We start from the raw sequence: 24,214 nt of genomic DNA on the forward strand, positions 1-24,214 counted from the left end.
GTTTCAACCTTTATTTGAAGTTCCTGATTGCTGTGATATGGGTTGAAGAATAATTTAAGATACATCAGCTATAATAGATCACAGTAAAAATTTCCAATGGCCTTTTAAAAAGTCTTACTGTTCTTATGCATATAAAGCCATCTGAGGCACAAACAAAGTTGTACTTTCTGGCTGAGCTCACTTCACAACTCACAGCTTGCTTCCAGCGTAGATCACTAAAAATTCCTCAAGAACTTAAGCCCAGAAAAACACCACAACATAAAATTTTCATGGCTATCCTGCCTGTTTCCTGGCACAGGTCACACACAGCAGCCAGGACCTGGCCAAGTGGGTTATCAGGTCTCCCCACTGCAGGATTCTTGGTTTGGGGCAGAGTTGATGCAGAGTTTATGCAGAGTTATGCAGAGCATCCCCTAGATGGGCACAGGGCAGAAAGTGGGGCATGGAGGGCCAGGAACAGACACTCTTGTGGAGCTATTGTGGCAGAGAAAACCTGGAAATATTTTTAACTTCTTTGCAACTATTTCTTAAAAAGTGAGAGACCATGGGAAAAGCTCAAATGTCTCAAATTCCAGCTGATTTTGGAGTGGAAAAATCCCCAAGGATTATAGTGAGAACTGTACATTTCAGAAACTCCTGTCTGTGAGAATGTGGGTAAACTTTAGTACTCATCAAGGCAGCAGACTTTCCTACCATCCTCCTTTGCCCTCAAGATGACCATTTGGTCTATTATACAAAGACAGCAGCACTATTGAGGATAACTGTGTTGATTTCTCTGCCAGGTTGTCAGAGAAAGTAGACACATTTTGGGGTGCCACTGATTTCAGATTAAATAAGGTATCTGCAATTTGCTCACCAGCATTGTTTTACTATTACCTTCATTTTAATGCTACTTAATTATTTAATATTCAATTTGTATGAGAAAACAATTTCATCTCTGATCTAGAAATACCTCCCTAAAATCAAGTAAAACATTTTCAATAGGTAAACATCTGAACTGAGTTTTATACTGACTGAGATAAGGATAGTCTTCAGCAATATTTGTTCAAGCAAATACATTGAAATAAATTGTTACATTAAAATCAATCAGTACATTAAAATCAAAATTCTTAATATTCTTAACTCCCAAAAAAATTTTTATTCCTTCATGACTGTAAAAATCAAATAGAAACCCATATGCAATAAAACAATCCCTAGCCTAAAATTTTAATCCAGTTGTTCAATAACTTAGATTTCTTTGGAGTTTTTTTTTTACATTATTATACTTGTATAATACCCTCAAATATATCTTTAAAATTTTACAGCCCTTTTCCAACAGCATTTGGGGTGTGGTCTCAGAAGAAGCACATTTCTGAGCTGCAAAACAGGAAGAAAATTAAAGTACAGGATGGCAGGGACACTACGGTTATGAGCTCCGATTTTGATGTAACCACTACCTATGTAATTCTGGAGTCTCCAAGTTTCCATTGAAATTGCTTTGTGGAATTATCTTGTACTGGACTGATAACACTGCACAACCTCTTAATGCTCAAAACTGAAAGCAAATTATGTTGTGGCACGGTGCCTTTCACAGTAGCAACTGTGCATATCCTGGCCAATGCCCATGGTCGGGGACTGCACCCCTTGTGCTGGGGAATCCAAGGGCAGCTCACCCAGTCACACACTTTACACTGAGACCTTTCTCTGTGGATGAGCTGGGGATGGTATATGGAGAGTTAAGAGTCTTACAACAGACTCTTTCACTGAAATACATCTCAATAAATGCTCAATTTTGCACTAAAAATTGTATTTCCAGTGTGTGCTGTATCACGAGTCAGCACTCAAAATAGTGGTGAAAACCAGAGGCATCCCTTCCCAAACTACCATTTAGGAACTGGGCAACTAAAGACAGTCTGGATGGAGAGGAACTGTTTTTTTAAATGGAGACAGATTTTCAAGCTTTTCAGACTGCACATTGATCAGTGAAATTTATAAATACCTTTGCAAACTATTCACACTACGCAGACAAAAATAACTCAGCAATAAACAAGGGAGATATAAATTAGGTCCTGTGGAAAAATGTAAATACTGTTTTTCCTCCATCCGCTTTATCGGGGTAAATAAGTCCAAAATCCAGCAGCAGGCACAAAAGCCCACCCGCAGACCAGGGACTGAAGGTCAAACCAAGCTATGACAGAATTGATAAGAAAATGGCTGCAGTCTGTCAAATGAAAGATGTTGACTTTGCTGTGAAGAAAGAGAGGGGAGCTCTGAAGTGTGAGGCATTTATTAGCCCTGTTCTGCATCAGCCAAAACAGCCCTGAGGCCATCCTCCTTAAGAAATGGTGATTGTGAAAAGGCACACTCATGCTGCAGTCACCAAAGGATTTTGGGTTGCTCCTTAATTGGTAACTTTAGAAGCTTCAAAATATCATTTTCCTAATGGAAATGGTACACAAACTGTTTATAGTCTGGTGGTACATTTTTAGTAAAAGGAAAAATATAGATATGTTTGTGCTTATAGAGCTTTCTGTGTTTACAATAAGTCTTCTGGTTGTCAATTTACAAATGGAAAATTTTGAAATGACATTTCAAAATGTCAGAAATGCTCAGCATTTGAAAGAAGGCTCAGTAAAGGCAAGGAAAAACTACTGGAGAGACTAGATTAGACTTTTGGGTTAGAGTTAGAAAATACGCCTTTTGGCATATATTTAATATTATTATTAGTTGCAGTAGTAGTAGTAAATATTCAGAAAATATTAAGTAATGATTAGGATCTAGGATAAAATACTCTGTGCTGTAATGATGGTTAATATAAATAAATACAATTATAGTTTATAGGTTCTAGACTTAAACTACTTTAAACTCAACTGCAAGACCTTGTCCTGGCAGATCTAAAAAAAAAAAAAATCCCTGCATTTCAGTGATATGTGTCTACATTTCTCATTAATCCAGACATAATGTATAAAACAAGGTATTTTATGGCTTTTATATAAATAAATCATCAACTTGGAAAAAATACAACATAGTAATAGAAAGGAATGTATTAATTATTCCAAGCAGTCAAACCAGAAAGACACAAAATGATTAATGAAAGAGCACATACATAATGTGACATATCCCGACCAATATGTGGGTTACATACTGACTTACACTGGATAGTTGCAACTGTGGAAATCAAAAACACAGCCATGGCATAAAATATAAAAGGAGCTATTTCATTAAAACTTGTTTGCTGAGTTGAATGAAGGGCAAACAAGGTCTTACCTGTGTGAGGATTAGACCCACCTTCTTAATAACAGCTAGGGTAGGTTCTTAAACATCCACCATCAGAGCACACAAGTTCAATCAGCCTGAATGAGATCCGAAGAAATCAATACAATTCTTGCCTGGCCACTTCGAACTATTACAGAGCCCCAGTGTGGAGCAACAGATTACAGGCTGGCTGTAATTTTTCCCTGGAACAACCCAAACACATTTCTTGGGCCTTAATTAGTTTGGTTCAGCATGAATAGGTCAGCAGAGTGCAGAAATCTCTTTTCTCAACTTCTCCATGTAGAAATGGTGTGCCACCAACTCCGTTCAGGTACTGGGGACACTTCTCCTGTGCCAATGTGTGACTCATGGATAATGGAACAGAAAGACATTTTTAGTCCATTTGTCCATGAAAAACTCAGGAAGTACAGCTTTGATTGCTGAGACCCATGTGGCTGAATCAAAACCACACAAGACTACAAAAAAACCTTAAAGGGCTTTCTATTGCAATAAAAATAAAGTAAATGGGAAAGGTCATAACCATGTTTGTTAAGTCTGATCTTATTCTTTAAGCAAAAAGACATTTGAATTGCATACTACTAGATACTTACAGCTCCAGTGACTTACAGTAAGTCACTGTCTGAACACTTTATAAGGATCCAGTGGCTTCCATGGGTAGCCCCTATTGCACAGCTGTAATGTTGGAAAGGGCCAGGGTCTAGCTTCTGCAGACAGGAGAAAAGTCTGCAAGTCCAGCACACAGTCCTGGAAACCCAAAATTTCTCCCAGCAGTACTTCCATTAGACTCTATGCGTTCAAGCTTTACAAGTTCTCCCTATCTCAGCAGCACAGCAGGTAACCACCATCATTTCTACAAATACACTTTCCTTCCAATCAGGATATTTTTTCTCCTACTTTTCCTGAACACCTTTTCCCACCCCTCCTAATTCAACTCATCAGTCTCAGTGGAGTTTTCACTCTACATCAGAAAATCCCCATTTCTTCACTGACTGAAAACTTCAAATATTTGTACATCACTGAGTTCTCCACTCTTATGTTTACACACATCATATAGATAGGACACTTTAGAACTTTTACCTTCTTTAGCCTTTCCTCATAAATAACTCCTTCTATACTTCTCATATATGTGCATGCCACTACACTTGAGGCTATTCTTATGGGCCAAATCTGGTCCTAAGAAAATTGAGAGATATTCTTGCAAGCTTCCTCTCAAAACTAGCATAAAAATAAAAGAGTTCTTGGAAAACAGGCTGAAAATTAATTCTAAGTCTGCTGTCTATGACCAATACCACCTACTTAATTTTGCACTTTTCTGGCATGGAAATTGTGGCCCACAGAGTACCTTGCTATCCAAATATACAGCTTTCTTAGATGAGAACCTTAAAGGGAAAATGATTCTTTCAGAATGTAGAAGTCCTAGTCTTTTCTTGCACATCAGTATGTGTCTGTGATTAGTACCATAAACAACATGGGGACACATAAATAAAAGCAGGTTTTACTAATAATAACTACTTGTAGATACAGAAGGGGCCTTTCTGATTGCATAGATATTTCTAAGCCATCTGGATCTGTAGGATACAGCTTGCAACTCCATGAGACTATCCCTCATGTAATACCAAGCATTTTACCAGGGCTTAATGAACTAAAAGATGGTTGGAAGTACTGCTTAAAAATACACAATGTTGATAATAAATGTCTTCTCTCACTAGGGGTAGATTCTAGAGGAAGAATTTTGTATCATCAGGTTCCCACACTAGTAATTATAGCTTACATTTTGAAAGCCACAACCTTGCTTTCATGAATGCAATTTGCATCAAAATCTGCACTTACAAAATCAGGGAGAAGAGTTTTGCACACATAAATTAATTGCCAACCCATTTTCTAGTGCTTGAACTGCAGACAATTAGCTATCAGTCATTACTGACCTGGGCTTTACTCAGTGAGGACACAAAGAGTAAGGCTCTGCAACTAATTCCAATCCCCAAATACTGCAGCATCCCAAACACCCCAAAATCTGTCTTCACCTGACAAAGAAAATACTCTTTAGCAGGAAAAGCTGGTACAGAACTGAAGGTTGGAGAAAGGAGGAGGAGAGGGAGAGGAAAAGAGACCGATTTGCTCTCAATTAATATGAAAAAGCTGATCTCTGCCATTGAGGAAAATTCTTGCACCAGCAAGTGCTGACTGATTGTGATGAGGAATGCTTTATCACCCAGATCCAGACACCCTTTCATATAGTGATTATTATTCCTGTCATGACCCTCTGGTCATCAAGCCACAGTGTCTTTTGTCACGAAACAACTATCCAATAAGGAATAATCTAGGAATAAGCCTGTAGCATAATATCTTCTGCTTGCTTATACACACAGCAGGAAGAGGAAAATCTTCTTCCCGTGAATTATTACCTGCTCTAATCCACTTTGGAAAATAGCAGTATTTCCTTAATTTTGTGAAGCGTGCAAACATATATTTCACAAACTACAGCTATATGAATAGCTCAGACCAGAGCTGAAAGCAAATCTTAAAAGCATTCTCAGGTAATAAAAAAAAGTCCAGCATCACCATCAAATCCATGTCAGCACAGAAACTATCAAATATTCACATTAAACTTGATAAGAACATTCAAAGACTGAATTGCATGCCAACCTGCCTTCATGTTTAATTTCATGTTGTTTTCTATAAGGCTGATGTCTGGCCTAATTCCTGATGCCATTCTTGGAACAACAGCTTTGACAGACAGAGATAACACATGTAAAAAACCCCAACAAATGCCACATACTACCTAAAACATTAGGTCTGGTTTAGTTTTTGTGCAGTTACAGAGACATTTTATATTAACATTGCCATCATTCATATTAATATTTTCCAACTACAATCTGCTTTAGTTTTTCCTATTCAGTTCCTTGAGAAAGGGGCTACTCCTCTGCAGTCAGATAGTGTACACCACACTGAAAGCATCCAGGGAAGAAGGGCTGGGAGCCCTGCTCTGGGAGCAGAATGAGGAACTATTTCTGGCCACACAAGCCAGTTCTTTTTATGTCTTTTCTGTCTCTATGTAGATCACCTAACACAAGGGCTGCTTTGAATGGTTTTATCCAGCCAGCAAGCTAACCCTAAGTAACAAATACAACAATACATATACAACTGTACAGAATAAAAAATTAATGGTGTTAGAGAAGGATGATGCACAGAGACATTATGTGTGACACTGGGGAGGAAGTGGGGGTAAGTGTGCATGGTTAATATGAAAAGATGTCAAAAAAAATGAAGCATAATAATAGTGCAATTTATCCTTGCTAAACGTACTGCACTGTGCTATAATTAAATATGAAAACCTAAATTTATCTCTATGTTCGGCTGTCATTAACTTAACAGGGAGTGCACATGTTCTAATCTAATGGCTGATTTTTTTCTCCATGTGCAGCATATTAAAATGTATATTAGCCTCAAGGTGCATAAACACAAAATAATAGACCAAAGGTTTTGGCCTGTGGAGAAAAAAAATCCATGCTCAAAGGCCATCAAGTAGCTGGTGATGCAGGGGAGACACTCACTTAGCCTCATTAAGCCGAAGCTCTCTTTTGCTTGTCTTTTGTTCTGCATGACAGCAGCCTCTTTGTTGTATAATAATTCATTCCAAGTTCGTTCCAAGCTACCGAAACTGGTGAACTGTGGCCATTTTAATGAGCAGTATTGGTGGTATGCATAATCTGGAAGCCACGTGGACCAGGCAATCACAGAGCACTGCAGCCAGCAAAATGAGATACTGTCGAAATCACAAATTTGTCAAGTTGTTTTTGGACAGGGTATTATAATAAGCACTAAAATATGCATCTTATTACTCTGCATCTGCCAGTCAAAGATCACTGTAATGAATGCATGCTGCAGGGTATGACCAGGCCGTTTCCCTAAGTAAAACAAACTGCAGAGTACAAAAAAAGAATTATGTATTTTTGGCAGTGCCTCGATTTTTTTTTAAATCCTTTTGCATCAGGAGTTGGATTTTCCTGGCTTGATGTCCACTGCCAGCAGTGGATGCACTAAAACTGCCACAGCCAAGGAGTTAACGTGAAATACATGATTTTCTTAATAGCCACATTTACTGCCTGTGCATCTGAAACTTTAAACTCCATGCTCAAAGCAAATGTAGAATACAGTACATATAAACCCCACAAAGATTAAAGTATTTTAAATACACTTTAATAATCCCAGCTCCTTTTGTTTTATACATTTCTACTGCAAATAGCTTCACCGTTAGGGAAGATATATTTTGCATAACCTGCTCTCTCTGTGAGAAGCAGCACTGCAGGTAATCACAACATAAACTTCCATAATAGAACAATTAGGAAAAAAGAAGATTTTAAAGTGGTCCTTTTTTGTCTACAAATTTGTCAGACTCATAATTGAGCTCAGCTTGAAAGGCTGGGAGGTTCACCAGTGGTAGCAAAGCTGGCAAATATGACTTGTGCAGTGGGGTGCAGAGTCTGCTCTGCTGGAGCTCCCCAAAACTCTGCTGGTGATATCCCACAGAGAACCACCAGACTATCACCTGAAGCAATGCCTGTGGAGGCCTTTCATCATCAGATGAGGAGCTGAAAGACTAAGTGGGGAGCAGAAGGAAAGGACTTATTTCTTAATCTACTTGCAGATAATGGTTCAGACGTATTTTGGCAGAGCCTTATTTTTGGGCAACCCAACAAGCATTTGCAGCAAGAGCCTCTGTGCTGATGCAAGTTCCCATAATATCCTAAAGTAAGAGGTTTCTTGATCAATACTGGCTTACATTTAAAAGGCTTTGTCTGGCTGAAAGCCATATTTCAGGTCCAAGTTTTAGCTAATGGGAAAGAGGATCAAACAGCTCTCTCGGGTTTGTGAGGCCAGGTTTGGTAGCAGGGGGAGCTACAGGAGAGGCTTCTGTGAGAAGCTGTTGGAAGGTTCCCCATGTCCAACAGGGCCAGTGCCAGCCTGTGATGGAGCCGTGGCTGGCCGTCAGCGAGCCAGTCAGGAATTACAGAAATGCCTCTGTGATAACATATTTAAGAAGGAAAGAAAAACTATTGCACAGAGGTAATTGCGCTTGGAGAAGAGAGGAGGGAGAACATGTGAGAGGAACAACTGCCAACCCCAAGGTCAGTGAAGAAAGAGGGGGAGGAGGTGCTCCAAGTGCCAAAGCTGGGACTCCCCTGCAGCCCCTGGTACACATGGTGAGGCAGCTGCAGCCCTTGGAGGTCCATGGGGAGGCAGAGATCATCTGCAGCCCATGGAGGAGCCACCTGGGGTGGGGAAATGCCTGAGAGAGGGCTGTGAACCTGCAGGAAGCCCATGCTGGAACAGGCTCCTGGCCTGCAGACCTGAGAGAGGAGCTCATGCTGGAGTAGTCTATTCTTGAAGGACTGCACACCATGGAACTGCTGTTCATGAACTGTAGCTTGTGGGGGCAACTCACATTGGAGAAGTCTGAGGAGAGCTGGTCTTCCACAGGAGGGACTGTGTACTGATGCAGTGATCAGTGGAAGGACTCCTGTCCCTGAGACGTGGGAGAAACAATGTGTGAAGAACTGACCACAACCCCCATTCCCTATCTGCCTGTGCCACTAGGGGAGGGAAAGCCCGGGAATGAGCTGGGGAGTGGGGGAAAAAGTGTTTTTAAAATTTGTTTAACTTCTTATTATCTTGCATTGATTTAAATTGGTAATAAATTCAATTATATCCCCAAAATGAGTCTGTTTTGCCTATGATGATAATTGGTGAGTGATCTCTCTGGGTCCTTATCTCAACCTCTGAGCCTTTGGTTAGATTTTCTCTTCCCTGTCCAGCTGTAGAGGAGAGTGAGAAAATACTCTGGTGGGTACCTGGCATCCATTCAGGGTCAATCCACCACAGCTTAAAGCTAATTTTTTTCCCCTCTGACTCTTCTTCAGACCTGGTAATAGCAATATGGGAAAAAGGGTTGTTTTTTTCACGCAATGTTAATTATCATATTGCAACCTCTATATCAACATATGTTAAACAGTCAGTATTTCCAGCCACAAATACAATTTTTCTGCCTTTTTGATTGCAGTGCTGGAAACAAGGCAACAGTTCTTTACCATACTGGGCAAATTTGTTTTCCCAAAGAACAAGGAGCACTTCCAAAAATGAAGGGTGAAAACCTCTGCTCAGTGATGGCAGTCAGAGGTCTTGAAGAATCTGAAGGCACACAAAACTTTATGCTGCAACAGTGGTTCTTGCATGGCTGTGAATTCCCATTTAATTTATTTATTTAATAGAAGAGTTAATTTAATATTTAGTATGAAGTCTGGTTGGTATAGCAAGGCTTTTTCTCTGCCATACAAAAGACTATTTAGATTTGACTGCAGTACAGTTAGAATTTAGCAGGTTTATACTGTTTGGAAAACTCATATTTTAATACCCACAGATAACTTGTAGGAAATGAGTATTTTAGTCCAAATGGGAAGTCTGTTCCAATGGGAAGTCCATTCAGAGAAGAAAATCAGAAGGTTGCTAAATTTAAGGTGATGAAATTTCATTGCAGTCGTACACTGTGCATGTACAGCATCATTCTCTCTCATCTGCCTGATGAATAAAACCACTGTCTATAAATGTGTTTTTACCAGATACAATTTTAACATTTTTAGTACAGCACAACCTTAAGAATTGAGAACTACCCTCTGAGCTTGTTTGGGGTTTTGTTTATTTCTGAAATCAAGATGCTTAAATTATTAGTTTTTGTTACTTTTATTTTCTTATCATTTAGACATGATTAAGCAAATATCACTTGTTCATAACTCCTGGTGCTGAAAGCAAAGTATGAAACACCCATATATATTATTTTCCTATAAACCCACACCTACCGACTGAATGGATGGCAAGATTTTTGTTTAGCTACGGCATGTATAGCAGCCACTACATTAAGAATGATTTTTATAGCTGACTTTAATTGAGGTTTTTACAGAGACACACAGTATCACTTCTGTGATCACCAGCTGACACAGTGCATTTCTGGGACATAATCACTTCAGCTCTCTGGATTAAGACCAGTGAGCAACTAATAAAAGAGTCCTGTAACAAACAGACAAGGTGAGACTGTGAGACACACAGGGGATCAAATTGCACCTCTGGGGAATACTACACCATGTTCAGATACCTTGTGAGAACAGAGTTATCTTTATTGCTCCTGGTCATGTATGTTCCTGAGAAACTCATGAACATTATTTAAAATCATAATTCTATTAATTTTGTATTGTAAGGAGACCAACTGTGTCCTTCCTCTGGTTTATGCAGTCACCCTAATAACTTTGGGTTGTAAGAGTGTGCACTACATCTTATCTGTCTTCCTGACTGCATCATGCACTTGATCTTAGTCCTAAATTCATTCTGAGGTAAGTGTGCTTTTACACAAGTTCTTCCTTGAAGGAGTCAGTGAGAAGCACTGTGGTGTCATCTTTGCTTTGCTATTTTCTCACCTCAGCATCAAGATTTGCACACTGAGATTAAACCTGACAACTTTTATTCCATGCAAAGGTGATTCAGAGTTGATATTAATGAGAGTCATCTGTGCCAAGGTTTCAAATGTCAGGTCCCCCCACAGAAAAAAAAACCCAAAACAATCCAAACCAACTCAACAAACCATCTGAAAAGCAATGAGGAAGGAAGCCCAGAACTCTGGCTTAGGCCACCTTTGTGAGCCTGGGACAGATCTGTGCTAGGACTCTCTGAAGAGCTGTTACAGATATGGTTACAACCACGGGAAAGAATGAGTAAAATTGGTGGAACTATGGAAACCTGTATCATCCAGTGGCTGGGAACCAATGAGGCTGGCATTCCTAAGTGGGAATCTCACTCCTATTACAGCAGTGTAGTAGCACAGGTCACATCCTGGACAGGGGCTCCAGCAGCAATTGCTGTATTAGCAAAAGGGAAAAAGCTACTGAAAAGACTATCAGAAAATAAATACTGCTGGCTCAAAGATGATAAATTTAGGGTCTACATACAAAAATAAATAGATTCTGCAACATTGAAAAACAGAAAAAGAGTACTCAGGTTTCCAAATATTTTCCAATGCTGTGGTGCTTCTGATATTTCAAGGACTATAAATTATCAGAAGTATTAGTTTCATTAATGCAGAAGGATGAACAGATACTAATCAACATGAATCTCTTTTTCAGCAAAAGCATTTTATGTTTGCTATTTAACTGCTTGTTATATTACACTATTTAGCAGAGTACTTTCAGTATTCTCTCTCTTTAGGAAGGAAATTATTGTGATAAATGTAACACCTGACAGTGATAACTGTTCAGTTTGCCATTTATCTGGTCACTGCATGGCAAGACAGCTCCAGTTTGAGGCTAGGAGAACCATTTAGAAGAAGGTATTTATCTTTTAGTTTACTCTGGTCATCAAATACTACAATATTTCATGACAAAACTCCACTGTGTCACTCTCCTGTGGCAACACTCTGCAGTCAGCATCTGTTTGATGCTGAAACCAGGAGAGACAATGAATTATAAAAAGAATAGTCCACCATTACATAAAAATACAGACATTAACATTCAATATTGCATTGTGAATCAAAACAGATACCATTATGAACATACTTATCTGGGAACAGGATGGCTCCTAAATCTGTAATTTATTTAAAACTGGTAGAGGCTCAATGAATTTGTATACAATCAAAAAGCAAATAGTTCTTGATGCTGGTGAAAATAATTCTCCCTCAGTTCCTTATTAGTAAAATGTAAAATGTCTGAACATCCTATCCTTGTGATTCTATTTGAAAATAATAGTAATCTCGTAACAAAAAGGAGGATGATTCCTGTATATTTTTAAATACAGCACCAAACCTACAAAATACCAAAATCAGCAAATTTACTTCCTTTTTTTTCTTTTTTTTTTTTTTAATGCAAATGTTCATTTGTATTTGCTGCTTAGCTTCTTACAATGTCTTACTGAAGAAACTGCATTTCATGGTATAAACTCATGGTATATACCAACACAAAATGGGGCAACTCCTTATGTTTCTATAAGGCAGGATTTTGACTCTCACGTTTTACTTCATATATAACATACACATTCTCACATATTATTTTATCAGTGAGAAAATATCAATAGGTTATTTTCTCTGTTCCAAAGAGAGATTAAGGACAAGCTTCTTAGTGAATTCATTTTAGAAGGAGACTCACAAACATGTTAATGACTTGCTGCCAAGCAAGTTAGATGTTTCTGTTTGAATTGAGATGAAACTACAGTACTTAACTAAATTTACTAGGCACAAGTACATGAAATCCAATACTGATAATAATTTATGAAAGTAAGAATACTGATTCCTACAATACTGCAAACTTAGTTTATGATAACATAATTAGTTACACTAATAACACTGCTTAGGCACAGTCTTGCTAATTAGGATATTATAAATATTAATGATATCAAGTCTTTGTATTTGATTGCCCCTAGTAGGATCATTTATCACAGTATTTCCAGTTACCAGAGTTATATTATTTTTCTTCCTTTCCCTTGATTGTTCATTCCTGGACAAACAGCCATTCCGAGCTTATGCCAAAAATGTACCAATAGCTTATCAACAATGCAGCCTGCTTAACTTTAAATGCTATTATTTAGTAGGAATGTTACAATGGTATAATTCAGTGCTAATTCAAATACACAATAAATTATATTCTGTATGTCTTTTAAATATCTAACAGAGCCAGCCACACAAGAGATTACATAGGGCTTTATTTTTGTTCTTTTTCATGTGACCTGTTTCAAGTTAAGATTCACTTGAATTATTAAATGCTTCCTTAAAGCATATTTTCACACAACCTTTTTAAAGTTAATTATCAATGTAGTGACAAGCAAAAAAAGACTAAAAATTACAATTTTTTCTTTTCCTCATTCAAAAGGACAGGAGAAACGTCTTTGACAATGGCTGTCTGTATAGTAAAATACAAAGGTAACACAAAGACAGAACACTGAGTGCAGCTTGAAAGAAGAATTACAACAAATCTGTAACATGAGTTGGAAATGCTGTGTAGGTTTCCACAGGTGTTAAAGGAAAGAAGTTTAGCTATAACCCTTTGAGCCTGGTTTAACTGCTTAACATAAGTAGATGAAAATGAAACTGCTTATATCGTGGTTTATTTTTAAGCAGTGTATTATCCAGAGCTTTAGGAAAAGGATTGTCTTTCCTCCTTGAAGGTAATGTTATAATTTTCAGAGCTCCACAGAGAACAACAACAATATAGGAGTCTCTAATCTCCTGCTAAATCCAATTCCAGTCATCAGCAATGATAAGCAGAGATTTGGAGGCGTTTGACACTCCAAATCCCATTCTTTTGTAATTCTTTACTTTTTACAACATTTTCAACAGTCGTACATCAGATTTTTGGAAGGATAATCAATAGGCATGATGTATAACTGAAATCAGTCTTCAAAGTGATCCCCTCTAGTAACCAGAAACAAAAGCTTGGCCTCCCTGCTGTGCAGGTATTTTGCTTAGAGCAGGAGGCAGCCAGGCATCAGCAGGAAGCCAGTTACACCTCCCTGCTTCTCAGTATGGATCAGCAGGTGCCCTGGTGGATGGTGAGCAGGGCTGGGGCAGCTGCAACACATTGCATCTGTCAAAAATCTCCAAAAATGCTTTTGTAGCAGGTAACTATTAGAGCAGAGAGGAAAGACAGTCCAGAGGTTAGGATTTCATGCTGACCATCATCTACATTCCTATTTCATCACAGATTTTGTAGGTTTAAATGATCTTACCAAACAATTTAATAAATTCTGTGTCACCAATCCTCACTTAGAACTTCCCTGTCCTGCAGAGGATTTGGGCATCAGCACACGTGAAAGACCACGAGATGCTCAGGTATGGTGATTGAAGGACCACTCTTATCTGAGCTCACATTCCAGCTAAAAGCTGGGCTGCGACTACTTGTCTCAGCTGCTCAGAGCCAGGGCAAGAGGATTTTTGCATGTCTCCTGGATGTTACACCCTGGCTAAAATACCAGGAGCTTCTGGCACAATATTAGGATCAATATGAAGTGAGTTGAGTTTCATTAAAACAAGCAGTTCCAGAACTTGTTCTAATGCATTTTTAATTTTACATCCTATGTATTTTTTTAAGACATGATGTTATGAATCACGTGAATAGATCATACTTATAGTAAAAATGCTAGCCTGTATCAAGTCATTTCAAGTTTGTCTTCTTAAGCTGCCTACGTATTTGTTAATATTCAGAAGGAAAATGACTTGGTGACTAATTATGACAGCAGCAGTGATTAATCAAGGTAAGTAGCAGAAACTGCATACAATGATTATGGAATTACATTCAAAACAAAGACATAGTGTTACTATACAGGAATGGCAACAAAACAACATACCTTTCCCATCAGATCAGCAATTCTAGGTACTGGCTTTCCTTTCTGATGGCACATGGTTGCAGGACTCTGTCCATTCCAGTCTTCAAGTTCCTCAATGCTTTTCAGGTAAAGAAGAGCTTGCAGTCCTGTGCAGTAGTCATCAATAACAGTGAAATCTTGATTTTGGATCGCACTGCACACCTGTGAAATGCAAGTCAGTTATCAGCTCCATCCTGGCAGAGAAGCATATGGAATTAAAAAGCTCTTTGGATTTACCGATTATCAGGCGGCCCTTCCTGCAACCCCACTGGGAAAGAACTACAAGGATTCAGGATTACTGTCTGATTAATCCTACGTCATGATGTCACCACTGCAGTTCAAGAAAGAAAGGGCTCAATAACACCAGTTATGCCAGTTTTCCCAGCAGCAGCCCTTGGACAAGACCTGAGGCTGTTCAGAGATGAACCTACAAGCCCACCCCAGATGTGCCTGCTGGAGAGCACACCAGCACACGGGCAAGCCACCACCTGTGCTCAGAGCTTTGCCTGCAGACACTCAGTGGTAACCCCCAGCCTGCTCTGTTCAGGAAGCACAGGCATAACCAGTTAGGGCCCAGCCTAGCAAATCACAGAACCACAGACTTGCTGAGACTGGAAAGCATCTCTTGAGATCCTGTTATTCAACCTCCAGCTCAGAGAAGGGTCAACTAGAGGAGGCTACCCAACACTGCAGCTAGTCAGGATTTGAGTATCTCCAACTACACCTCTCTGGGGAACCTGGTTCAGTGTTCAATCTCCCTTGAAGCTTTCTTCTTATATTCAAATGGAATTTCCTGTGTGTCAGTTTGGGCCCATTGTTTCTTGCCATTCCACTGGATAGCCCTGAGATGAATCTGGATCCAATGGAAGTGTCTCAACAAACACTCATTAAACTGATGTGTACGGGGTGAGCATTGCCAGGCACAGAACAGAACAATCCCTTCTGCCACTCAGTGCAACTGGGAGGCCAGGCCGCTTTATTTTAAATAATTTAGAAGCATAAATAGCAATATAGCTTTATAAACATATAAAGTAGTGATCCCTGATCTGCAGAGCTAAACATGTACACACAAAACTACTGACAGCACAAAATAGTCTGACCATTTACGTGGGTTCTTCTAGAGCATGTTGGGGATATCAGCTCAGGCTTAAACCCACAGAGATCCCCAACCATACTGACATGAATAAAAATATCCCCGACTGCTGTCTGAATACCTTCTCATTAGCTAAACTCTAATCAGCCATCAGTGACAAGGTGCAGGGTTGATTGAGTGCCATTAATTATCAGTCCCTGGAAATGCTCTGAAATTCCAGATGTGTCAATGTTTTCAGCCTTTGATTCAGCTTTTACAGTAAAAGCTGAAAGGAATGCTCCTGATAATACCTTGACTCTGTGCACACATAGTGAACACAACAATGAAATATCCACACACTTTAGAACATGAATTGGTGCACACAGACATGCACAAACACATCCACACTTCTTGGATGTGGAAACACACTTTAAACCATAATTGACATCAACACTTGAATAGCACAGGGAATATACTATTGTTTTCCCCATTTCAGAAATGACAATACAGCTTGCAGTCCTGAAGACAGGTACACATCACAATGGGAAATACCACATACTACTACTGAACAAGAAAAAAAAAAAGCTATAAAATAAGCACAATAACATTTTCTATGCAGTGCATTTACATTACAAAAAAAAAAAAGTGTTTCTCTGGAGAAACAGTGTGGGCATTAATTAGATCTGTTATACCTTCCACAGGCTTCAAGACTGTATCTTTTTTGGATGGCAATTATAGAGAGCATCATAATTACTTCCCGTACAGGTTATTTAACTGCAAAACTCCACGGATGCTTTTTGTACAGCAAGAAATTCTATGGGATTTTTAGTGCATAGGTAAGACTTTTACTACTCTTAAAAATACTAAAACTGTAAAAAAAAATAAAAAGCAGTTAAAAGCCATGTCATGTCATGTCACTTGAAACAAGTTCAGACACTTTTGTCAAAATCCTGAAATATTTTGACAGGATGTATACACATGAGATACACCCGACAATACCTGTAATAATCTTATAAATAAAGAGGCTTTTACTGTTTTCCAGCTTGTGGTGCAGTGTTACGAACTGCAATAATACAAAAATGTGTGTAAGATAATAACACACTAAGAGGTAACTATTTGTATTCCCTGTGATTCTATATGCAATGCACTATTTGTCTTCCCTGGAAAGCCAAGAAAGCTCCAGAACTTAAGGCAAAATGCAGCTTTTAAAAAAAATGTAAATATCTGCACTAAAGAAAAATGCTACATGACATGGAAAGGCTTAGAACAAAGAAATGGCCTCAGACAATCCTCCTCCTTTGTAGAAAGCTTATGACTATGGTGCCCAATGGTGTGGATAATTAGCAAAAGACATACTTTTCACTAATTTCACTGGGATAAAAGCAAGTGCTTATGTTTATGGGCCTTTCCTAGAACAAGAGAACTTCAAACATTAACACATACAAAACCAACTGAAATAGATTTGCCATCTATTTGGCAAATTCCAAAATTCTGAGCTTATGTTACACAAATCAGATGGTTAGATTTGTATTTTAGGTTTAAAGAATCTTCCATCAGTCAGCGTAGAAATCTTTGCTGCATTTTAAAAGGTGGTGAACGAAGTCAGGATAAAAGGTCACCAAGACCCATCAGCCATGACAATTCCTACACCAGAGAGAGGTTTTTAGCATCATACCTGGCTGCCTCTGAATCACCAGTTTAAATGACACTGTGTCCTCTTTTCAGCACAAGAGAAGCGGCAATAGACCAGGTGAGACTCAAACTCAGGCATCCGGAAAAATCACAGAAGAACTGAACCAGCCCACCTTCACACCTCATTAATGCCCTGCTCTGCTCCAGCTGCTTCACTGGGAGCAGGCACTTCCCTCCCTTGCACAGCTCAGAGCTAAGCCCGAGACCCCTCTGCTGCATTGCTGTATCCAAAATGCGGTAGTGGTCGCTCCCACTTCTGATTTAATGTCCTATGAAACCACGTGAGGCGGAGATAAAGGTGGGAAGCGCTGTGTAAGGGCTGCTGCGATGGAGCAGCAGTGGAAGTGCAGCCAGCCCTGCCCAGCCAGCCCCTCTCCTCGGCATCAGGCCGGTACCCACCAAGCACAGCAGAACGTGCTTCCCTTCAGACCCTGAAGCAAAAGCCTGAGCAGCAGTGAGACCCTCCAGGTGAGAACACCTCTGCTGTGCTGTGCCAGAGCAGTGGTCTGTACCCTGGCCAACAGAAGCCGCTTACGGACGAGCGCACGAAGCGGCGCCCGGACGCGCTGCCCGGCGCCTCGTCAGCCCCGCTTCTGGCACCAGCAGTGCTGGGACTTTGCACAGCAGGGATGGCACCTGCTTAATATCCCTTAATCCTAAATAATCCAAGTGGATCTGTTTAATGAGTAAATTAACATTCAGCTGTTCACTGACCCAGCATTTCACCTGAAACATTTAGGTAGAAAGTATCTTCTGTGGAAGATGAGAGACTGCCCCGTGGAACATCCTATGGGACAGTCACAACAAAGCTGGCAGCTCTACTGCTGCCAGTGCTGTCCTGCTGTCTTGCTTGCGTTGGTCACTAGAAGCTGGACTTGAAGAGAAAGGTGCTACATTTTTCCTGGTTAGGAAGGTAACATGTATTATTCATATTGCACTAATATGCAGGGAAATAAGTTTGCATAAGCTTGTTTTTACTGCATTGCCTGGCTCTGTCCCAGTAGTAGAACTGCTACATTTAATTTTTAACATGGGATCTCCTTCCTTTTCTCCCAGATCCAAACTCCAATGATGGCTCCATATATCCCAAAAGAGACACCTAGGCCAGCATGCAATGTATGGTCAATTATACTGTGCTCTCAATATTCTGAAATCTAAAACTGCTCAGTATAAGTCACTGTAAGCAACTTAAATTACAATTCTAATCTATGCAGACATGTCTGAGATACTAAAAGACACAATACCTGCTTTGCTGCTGGTAAACAGCCAAATTATCTCATTGGAATGGGGATGTGAAATGAATCACAGGATAAGGCTCTAAATAAAACTGTTCTGCAAAATACGGTGATGGGAGAGGCATGCAAAGGTCCCTGCTGATGTCTTTCATAAGAAATGACCACTCTGCTCTATTACTAAATAAACATAAAAAGTGAGTCTGTCATAGGATCTAGACACATTACAACTCTTACTTGAGGAACTGGAATAAATTGTAAGAAGATTATTATTGTGTAAATTAATTTTTATGGGTTACAAGATTTTTATTGAGCAGTCACACAAATCTGAAACTTTTAATTCATATATTTTGAAGAAAAGTTCAGTGCTGGTAACAAGTACTTCTACATCAGTCACAATGAATGCCTTTGCTGTTAGCAGAATCATTACACAATAAAGAGATGCCAATTTCTAAAGTGTTTACTGAGACAAATCCCCTGCATTGTTTATTGAAATCTTTGTCTGTGTAAGACCTTTCAGTTTGGTTCAGAAGCTGAGTTTCTAGAAGCAATGGAAAAAATACCCAGACATTAAATTTTATTTCTGTTCCACTCTCTACAAAAATGGAAGTGGTTCCTGTCCAAATTTTAGCATATCCTGAGGGACTGCATGGAAGACCTGTGCCACTGATGCAGACTTTGGACAGAGTGCCTGAGGCACTTCCAGCCAGATCATTCAGTAGAGCAATTCCTGCTCAACGCATTTTCCCTTTGGGAGATCTTGTAGAGGAGAAATCTTTTTCTGTAGCACTAGAAGAGGAAACATTGAAGTCCTCTTCAGGCTGTGTAGTCTCTCTTTCCCTACATAAACTCATTATTATATGGCAAAATCCTAGCTGGACAGGTGATGATGGAGAAGATAGTGCCAAAAAGGAACCTAGTCCCTACCTGCATTCTTTTCTATTCCATCAATAGCTGGGATTTCAGCAGAAACCACAGCAGAAATGCAGATTTAGACATGCTTGTGTCAGTTTTCCCCCACACTACTTTCACCCAACAAGAGGTATTGTGTATCATCTCATATACTGCTAGATCACCTCAAAAGACTGGAGCAGGTCAGAGAATCTAGACTGTTCAATAATGTGTTGTTTTGCAAGAAGAGAGTAAGTATTCTTGGTGTGACAAGACCTGTGTGAAAAACCCTGTCGTGCTCTAATTTGAAATTGTTTCAAAGCACTCTTAGAAAGCTTTGCAAGTGAGGAATTTGTTCTGGGAGTCAATAGCTTGGAGAAAATTTTAATTTTATACCCCTCTGTATATATGTATCTCTCTTCAGGATATGGGTGTAAAATAATTGTCACTTTTATGAAAACAGAAGTATCAGTAAGAAGGCAGATGGGTGGCAGTGATACACGGTCTAGAAGTAAGAAGATTGATGGGTATATATTTGTATATATAAATGCAAATCACATAGCTTTACTGTTCTACCATATTAGTTTCCATTTGTTGTAGCTGTAGAACATCAAAGCAGTGATGTCTCCGTATATTGCATTTAGTGGTAATGTAACGGACTACCAAAAAAAAAAAAAAATCAAAGTGAGAGTTTCTAAGTAGTTTCCTGGCAATTGAGACAGCAGGCTCTTTCATCTGTGCTGTAACTGTGGCAGTGCATTGATTTAAACTCCTTCTGAGATCTCAAATGCTTTTATATTTGTAGGCCTCACTGGCTGCTTTCTTTTTGCCTTTTTTCCCCTTCAAATGATAAAATTCTAGCATTTAGTGGAATGGCATCTTGCTTTACCAGAAGATGAAGACTAATTTCAGCTTTGGTTCTAAACTGCACAGGATTTGTAAATAAAATAGCTCTCAAAATGCCATTCGATTACAAAATTGGCCTTTGACTTCACAATTTCTAATATTCTGACCACAGCAAAAGGATAAACAACTATTATTTCTCTGAGATACCTGTGAGACCGTTTACAACACATTAACAATTGTGCTTTGACATTAATTTGGTTGACTCTCTTTGAAATATTTTTACTGGCATGCTCAAATGGTAAAAAAAAGGTTTACTATTTTATATTATAATATATTTTCAATTTTTACATTAATGATCTTTCTGTAGAAGCTTTCTTTTCCTATTAAATATTTTTCCTTATAAGTATTGAAGATATAAACTCACCTTTTTGTTGGAGAAAAATTTATGAAAATGCCTGAGCTGTTATTTAATGTATAGTTGAAGCTACTGCTTTCTTGATTAGGTTCTATTGATTAGGATTCTTGTGAAAAAAACCTGAAGTTGTGAATGAATGCAAGATGGTTCAGGAAGGATTTTATTTGTCCACCTGTATATCTATATGAATTGTTAACATTAAGAAGGCTAATTTTATTGCAGAGGGCAAGAGCCCTATAAAATAATTTGGAGATCTGTGCCCAGATTTCCAAAGCAAAAAGCAGCAGACACTGCACAGGTTGTCTGACACAGTGCTCATAATAATGTGGCAAGAGCTGCAATGTGAGAGCATGCAAATACCATCTCCTCTGAGAGGCATCTCTGTACATACAACCTCAGGACACCAATGTCTATGGAAAGGCTGCATCTGTAATGATGGCTCCTCCTCCTCATGTCTCGCTGAACACCAACTTACCAGAACATTAAATGCGTAGCCTAAATTATCCTTTCTATCTAATTATTACTTCTGCTAGAGGGTTTTAGGATTAGGAACATTACGGGAAGTGGTTTATAAGACAATGTGGTACAAACTTGGGAGAAAACCTCAAGACTCTCTGTTTTAAAGAACAAATTTGTGAAAAGAAAAAGCTTCCAAAATATTGATATAGTACAGATGGAATGATTTGATTCACTCACATTAGCTGCTTAAATGACTCTAGAGATAGAGGTTAGCAGATGGGATGTTACTTAACAAGTCTTCAGATACTGGATCGACACAAAACTGAATTGGATGATAGCTGATAGCCTTTTTAAAACATTATGATTGAACTAATATGCATGAGCTAATGAACTACTGTTTCAGAGTCTAGTACAGCTTTCAGAAAGCAGTTTGAAGGACTGAAATATTACATCTATGAATTGTCTGAATTATGGGGGAAAAAGCCCACCTAATCTTTTTTACTGAGTCCTAGCATTAAAGTCCTAATGAGCAGAGGGCTTACTAGTGACACTTGGAGGGATAACGCACAAAAGATAGATTCAGAGATGCTAATAACTCCAGGCTCTGAAAAGCAGGCAACCATTCACAAAAGGCTTAAGGAATCTATATTGAAAAAAAAAAAAACCAAGGACTGGATAGTCCTATGCCATGTGGTTTTCAGTAAGTCAGTGAAGTATTTCAGATATTTTGTTATACCTCAAGAAAGTTCATCAGACAATCTTGAGATAAATTGTCATTCTAATCCAAAATACAGGCTAATGTAAGTAAATAATGGAACTCAAAATTACTTAAAAGGAGAAGAAGGTCTCCTGTCTATGCAAGACAAGCTCATGGGATAAACACCGTATTTCCTGCAACAGCTTGGATTCTCTCTACAAGAGGACAACACAATGCTGACATGGTGTCAAGCAGAGCTGAGCTGGCACTCGGGGAGCATCGAGGCAGGAACCATGGGTACAGAAACATGGATGCAGCAGCTGGGCAGCAGGAAGAGCCCCACAGCTCTGTGTGCTGCAGCCACAGCAGCCTCCTGACACAGGCTTACAGAGAAGCTTCCCCAGCACCAAGGGGATGGCTACTCTTCCTGGCAGAGAGACCTCCAAGTACCTGATTCTGGGGGCTGCAAGACAGATCTTGTTCATGTCCTGCACTCCAGCAACACTGGGCAGTCATGAGTGGCCAACGACAAAGGAGGAGAAAAAAGTTGAGAATCCACTAGGCACTTATCAGACAAGGGCACGGCAGGAGATGAGAGCACTATAAGGGATCCTTTAAGAATGTTATCCAATGCATTAATTCCTGCCTACTCAAACCTATTTTTCCTCCCCTTAAGTTCTCCAATGCCAATTAATGTATCTTCGATCTAAATAGCTAAACTGGGTGTTTGGGAGTAGGAAACTGGTACTTATCAAGGGACCCTGAATGATGCAATTTCGTATCCCATGTCTTTGAGAAGGGAAACGCAGAATAAATCAAGAATTTTCAGAAGGCTCCCTGAGGTAACTGTGGGGTTTTTCCCTGTCAACCAACCCTAGAGGAATGGTTATATTTCCTTATCTCACTAAAGCATTCTGTCAGTTCTTGGAACTACAAAGTGAACCTTTATGCAGTAGGTGGGCACACACAATGATAAAAGTGCTGATCACGATCATCTTTCCTAAGAAAACAAATATGATTCCATGTGCCTTGAGCATTGAGGACTCTGGGAAACAGCTTCATAATCAGCCATGTATAGCAAATTATATCATTGTACTGCAGATCTAAAAAATGAATGATGGCTTTGGAAGCAGATGAACTAACTCCCCTGTGTAAACAGTCCAATCACATATAGAGGTTCTACAACTATCTTTAAATACATGCTGAATATCACATTTCATTTATTAACACCCAAAGGTCTCACCTCTGTCTTATAAGTACTGTTCTGGAAAACAAAATCCTTCAGCTCTCCCAGTAGTTCTGCAGCTGCAGGGACAGCATTACCAGTTGTATCATGTAGATGTTTTACCTGTTTTCACAAGCCATAACCTTCAGCACCAAAGAAATTTCTATAGCAGGTACCAATTAAGTCACTCGGACCTGGTAGTTTGATGATAAAAGTAATCAGGTATTACACAGCAGTTTGCAGTGTTTTTAAGTTTTTGTTTTCTCAGAGCAAGCCCACAGGAACACCATCCTCTCTAGAACCGAGTTGGTCTGCTATCCCATTTTTGGAAAGGTGTCAGAGATAAGGGTAGTTCTAGAAAAGCACACTTTTCAGAAAAGACTGGTGTACTGAAAATCATGTGGAAAAGAGTTTCAGAATTACCAATATGTGCTGTTTGACAACATGGAATGCAATGGCTCCATTTAACTTGAAAATGTCTGTTTTGCAATCCAAGTTAATTGGAATGAAAAGGTCAAAACCAAAATATGTTGCAAAAAGATTGAAACAGATTTGATTTACCCAAATAATATTTTTGCCTTTAAATGTGTTAATTCTACATGTTGTTAGAATTTTGATTATCAGTCAAAATGGATAAATTTTCCATGTTTAAACTTCCCTCTGATAGAATAACTATTTCCTCATCACTGGCAATAGTCAGTCTCATTAATGCCTAACAGATCCAGGGCAGACCTTCAGTGTTCATCCCAGGACACTGAATCAGACACAGCAGGGACTAGAGATCTATTTTGATTAAATGAAATTTGTCAATGAAAAACAGTTCCCTCAAAGAAATTTTCAACAAATTCTAATGAGAACCTTCTACTGAGGAACATCCTCCTGTGACCAGAATTTTGAAAGCTGAAGATCTCTCAAAATCAAACAGAAAAGCAATTTTTCTATCTTGGAACCTCAATTCAGTCCTGCAATGATTAACCCCTCATCCTTGTGAGTCTTTCCCTCTACTATTCTCACATTATATTTCAGCTAAAATTAC

General features: G+C 39.1%; 1 protein-coding gene across 7 annotated transcripts in view; it reads right to left on the reverse strand.

The window, feature by feature from the left end:
• DPYD (dihydropyrimidine dehydrogenase) overlaps positions 1 to 24,214 on the reverse strand; it is a 349,713-nt gene that overhangs the window by 31,902 nt on the left and 293,597 nt on the right. For all 7 annotated transcript variants that reach the window (XM_085586539.1, XM_085586538.1, XM_085586535.1 and 4 more), the window contains one exon: positions 14,632 to 14,811. In XM_085586539.1, the coding sequence (XP_085442665.1) occupies positions 14,632 to 14,811 (180 nt within the window). The remainder of the gene's footprint in view (positions 1 to 14,631; positions 14,812 to 24,214) is intronic.

This window comes from Lonchura striata, chromosome 8 (genome assembly GCF_050655825.1).
Source record: "Lonchura striata isolate lonStrDom1 chromosome 8, ASM5065582v1, whole genome shotgun sequence".
Classification (NCBI taxonomy): domain Eukaryota; kingdom Metazoa; phylum Chordata; class Aves; order Passeriformes; family Estrildidae; genus Lonchura; species Lonchura striata.